Genomic DNA, 3,153 nt, shown 5'->3' with positions numbered 1-3,153 from the left:
TTTTAGGACAGGTGTGGGTAGCTCATGCTTGTAATCCCATCATTTTGGGAGGCTGATGTGGGAGGATCCTTTGAGCCCAGGATTTTAAGACCAGCCTGAGCAACATACTGAGACCCTGTCTCTAAATAAATAAATAGCAATAATAATATATTTACAAACAAACAAAAAATGAGGTAAGACTGTTTTAGATACTTGCTTGAGATTAATACTTTTTTTTTTTGAGACAGTCTCACTTTGTTGCCCAGGCTGTAATACAGTAGTGCAAACATGGCTCACTGTAGCCTCAACCTCTGATCTTCCCGTCTAAGCCCACCAAGTAGCTGGAACTACAAGTGCGCACTGCCATGCCTGGCTAATTTTTGTAGAGACAGACTTTCACCATGTTGCCCAGGCTAGTGACAAACTTCTGAGCTCAAATAATTGCCAGCTTCATCTTCCCACATGCTAGGACTACAGGCATGAGCTACCACACCCAGTGATTAGTAAAATTTAATGCATGAATACAGTATTGTAATTTGACCACACTAAATTTTTTTTGCGCCTCTTCTACCATGTGATACATTGAACTTTCATGTGGAATAAGGACCAATATATCAATGCATACCTAGAGGGAAGAAATAAATTAAATTATCTTTGTACCAATTTAGCAGTCAGCTTATCTGTAGTATTATATTGGAACTTAATATTTTTGTAAATATTCACCATCTGGAATAAATCAATAGTAAAATAGTATATTAACACAAAACTGTACCTTTCATTCCAGCTCTCTTTGTATCATCAATGGTTAGAAGTATTTCTACTGCACTTTGAGCATTATCAGATAACTTTTCTTCACCTTCTGGCCAAGGAATATCTAAAATTACACATATACAAATAAACTTGTTTATCACTGCTCAAAATAATAATACTCACAGATAAATGACTATGTATATATAAATTATCCCAATGGATTAGATAATGTAACCAAATAACACATATATAATGACTATACAAATAGTCATATGGTCACTCATATATAATGACTATATACATATAGTCATATATATAGTTATTTATATATAATGACATATACATATAGTCATTATATATGTTATTTGGTTACATTACCTAATTATATATACATAAAATACTATATAGTCATTATATATGACTACATATATACTCACTGTATTGTAAGTATATATAGTATATATACAGTCACATATATAATGACTATATATATATATTTGATGGGGAGTTTCACTCTTGTTACCCAGGCTGGAGTACAATGGCGCAATCTCAACTCATTGCAACCTCCACCTCCCAGGTTCAAGTGATTCTCCTGCCTCAGCCTCCCGAGTAGCTGGGGATTACAGGCGACTGCCACCACGCCGGCTAATTTTTTGTTATTTTTTTTTTTAGTAGAGATGGTGTTTCACCATGTTGGCCAGGCTGGTTTCGAACTCGTGACCTCAGGTGATCCACCTGCCTTGGCCTCCCAAAGTGCTGGGATTATAGGCGTGAGCCACCTTGCCAGGCCAGTAAATGACTATCTTAATAGGATAAAAATAATCACCTCTTTTCAGAATATTCTGGAATACTTGTTGTGGTGTTTCATCATTGAAAGGGGGAATTCCTGTTAGAAATTCAAACAAACAAACTCCAAGTGCCCACCAGTCTACCGCAGGACCTGTAATTGAAGAGGAAATAGCTAAAGTTGCAAGCATTCTCTATAAATATTTGATGAACAGAAATATTAATTGTGGAGTCCTAATTAGAGAAAAGGAGTTAGGTTGGTGGGACCAGGGGAAACAAAAAGAAAAAGCAGATAAGCTGTAAGTCTGCCTTCCTTCATAGTTCAGAATGCACAGCCCTCGTGTACAAATAACTCACAATTGTCCTGTGCCCAGCTATCACCAGACCCTTTACTGACGGAAAAATACAAGGTAGGGCTGGGCACAGTGGCTCATACTTAGAATCCCAGCACTTTGGGAGGCTGAGGTTGGTGGATCACCTGAGGCCAGGAGTTCAAGACCAGCCCGGCCAACGTGGTGAAACCCTGTCTCTACTAAAAACCCAAAAGTTAGCCAGGCGTGGTGGTGCATGCCTGTAATCCCAGCTACTGGGGAGACTGAGGCAGGAGAACTGCTTGAACTTGGGAGGTGGAGGTTGCAGTGAGCTGAGATCATGCCACTGCACTCCAGCCTGGGTGACAGAGCAAGACTCTATCTCAAAAAAAAAGAAAAGAAAAATGGGAGTTAGCTCACTGCAACTTCAGGGTTATTAGTACTGCACATAGCCCTCTCCAGCACAAGCACCATCCTATAAGATCTCCAGCAAGCCTTTGTCTCCTTGTAATCAGCTCCTCTCTTGCTTGTTGCATCCTTGCAATGTATTTTCTTACCTACAACTGTCTTGGTCAATTCCTTTACTGCCCACACCACCAGCCCCAGATAGTCACTACCTGAAACATTAATATGTGCGCATTTAAGGTAGTCATTGCCTAAGTCTTTGTTCTGTGTTCATAAAGTGTAAAAACCCACATTGCTTTCACTTGGGCATATGCCTAAGTCTTTCTTCTGTCTTCATAAAGTGTAAAAACCCACATTGCTTTCACTTGGGCATGTGATAATTGCTTTCCTCTTTATTTTCCAAGAAGTTTAGATTATCAATTGCCACAGCTGGCTAAAGAAAAAAAGACATTTTCATTTATTAATAATTTCTGACATTCTGGATATGTTATATATCCTAAATCCTAAAACACAACCCAAGAGAGTACATTTAAGCTAAAATTATTCTCTAAAATAGACAGACTACTACTCAATTTCATATCAGGAAATGTTAACATTTACATGATTATTCTGTATGCCACACAAGGTATGAGATAAGGAAGCAACATTTATACTAATTGGAGGAAATCCTGGTAGGGAAGGCCTTAATTACAGAGTATTTTAATGTGGCTTTATTCCTTTTAGGAACACAGAGGGACAAATCAGTTTAACAAAGAATATTCACTTAAACTATGGTTTCAAGAGGTAATAAGGAGTTGTCTTAAGAAATAGGTAAAACCGGCCGGGCGCGGTGGCTCAAGCCTGTAATCCCAGCACTTTGGGAGGCCGAGGCAGGTGGATCACGAGGTCAAGAGATCGAGACCATCCTGGTCAACATGGTGAA

The 3,153-nt window shown here is 38.8% G+C and overlaps 1 protein-coding gene across 2 annotated transcripts in view; it reads right to left on the bottom strand.

The window, feature by feature from the left end:
• The window catches only part of MASTL (microtubule associated serine/threonine kinase like), a 39,553-nt gene that overhangs the window by 3,988 nt on the left and 32,412 nt on the right, over nt 1–3,153 (bottom strand). For both annotated transcript variants that reach the window (XM_017535478.2, XM_017535479.2), the window contains exons 10-11: nt 1,556–1,669; nt 752–853 (exon numbers count right to left, since the gene is read on the bottom strand). In XM_017535478.2, the coding sequence (XP_017390967.1) occupies nt 752–853; nt 1,556–1,669 (216 nt within the window). The remainder of the gene's footprint in view (nt 1–751; nt 854–1,555; nt 1,670–3,153) is intronic.

The sequence above is a fragment of the Cebus imitator genome, unplaced genomic scaffold (genome assembly GCF_001604975.1).
Source record: "Cebus imitator isolate Cc_AM_T3 unplaced genomic scaffold, Cebus_imitator-1.0 Scaffold92, whole genome shotgun sequence".
NCBI classification, from domain to species: domain Eukaryota; kingdom Metazoa; phylum Chordata; class Mammalia; order Primates; family Cebidae; genus Cebus; species Cebus imitator.
This window is presented reverse-complemented; position numbering and strand designations above follow the sequence as displayed.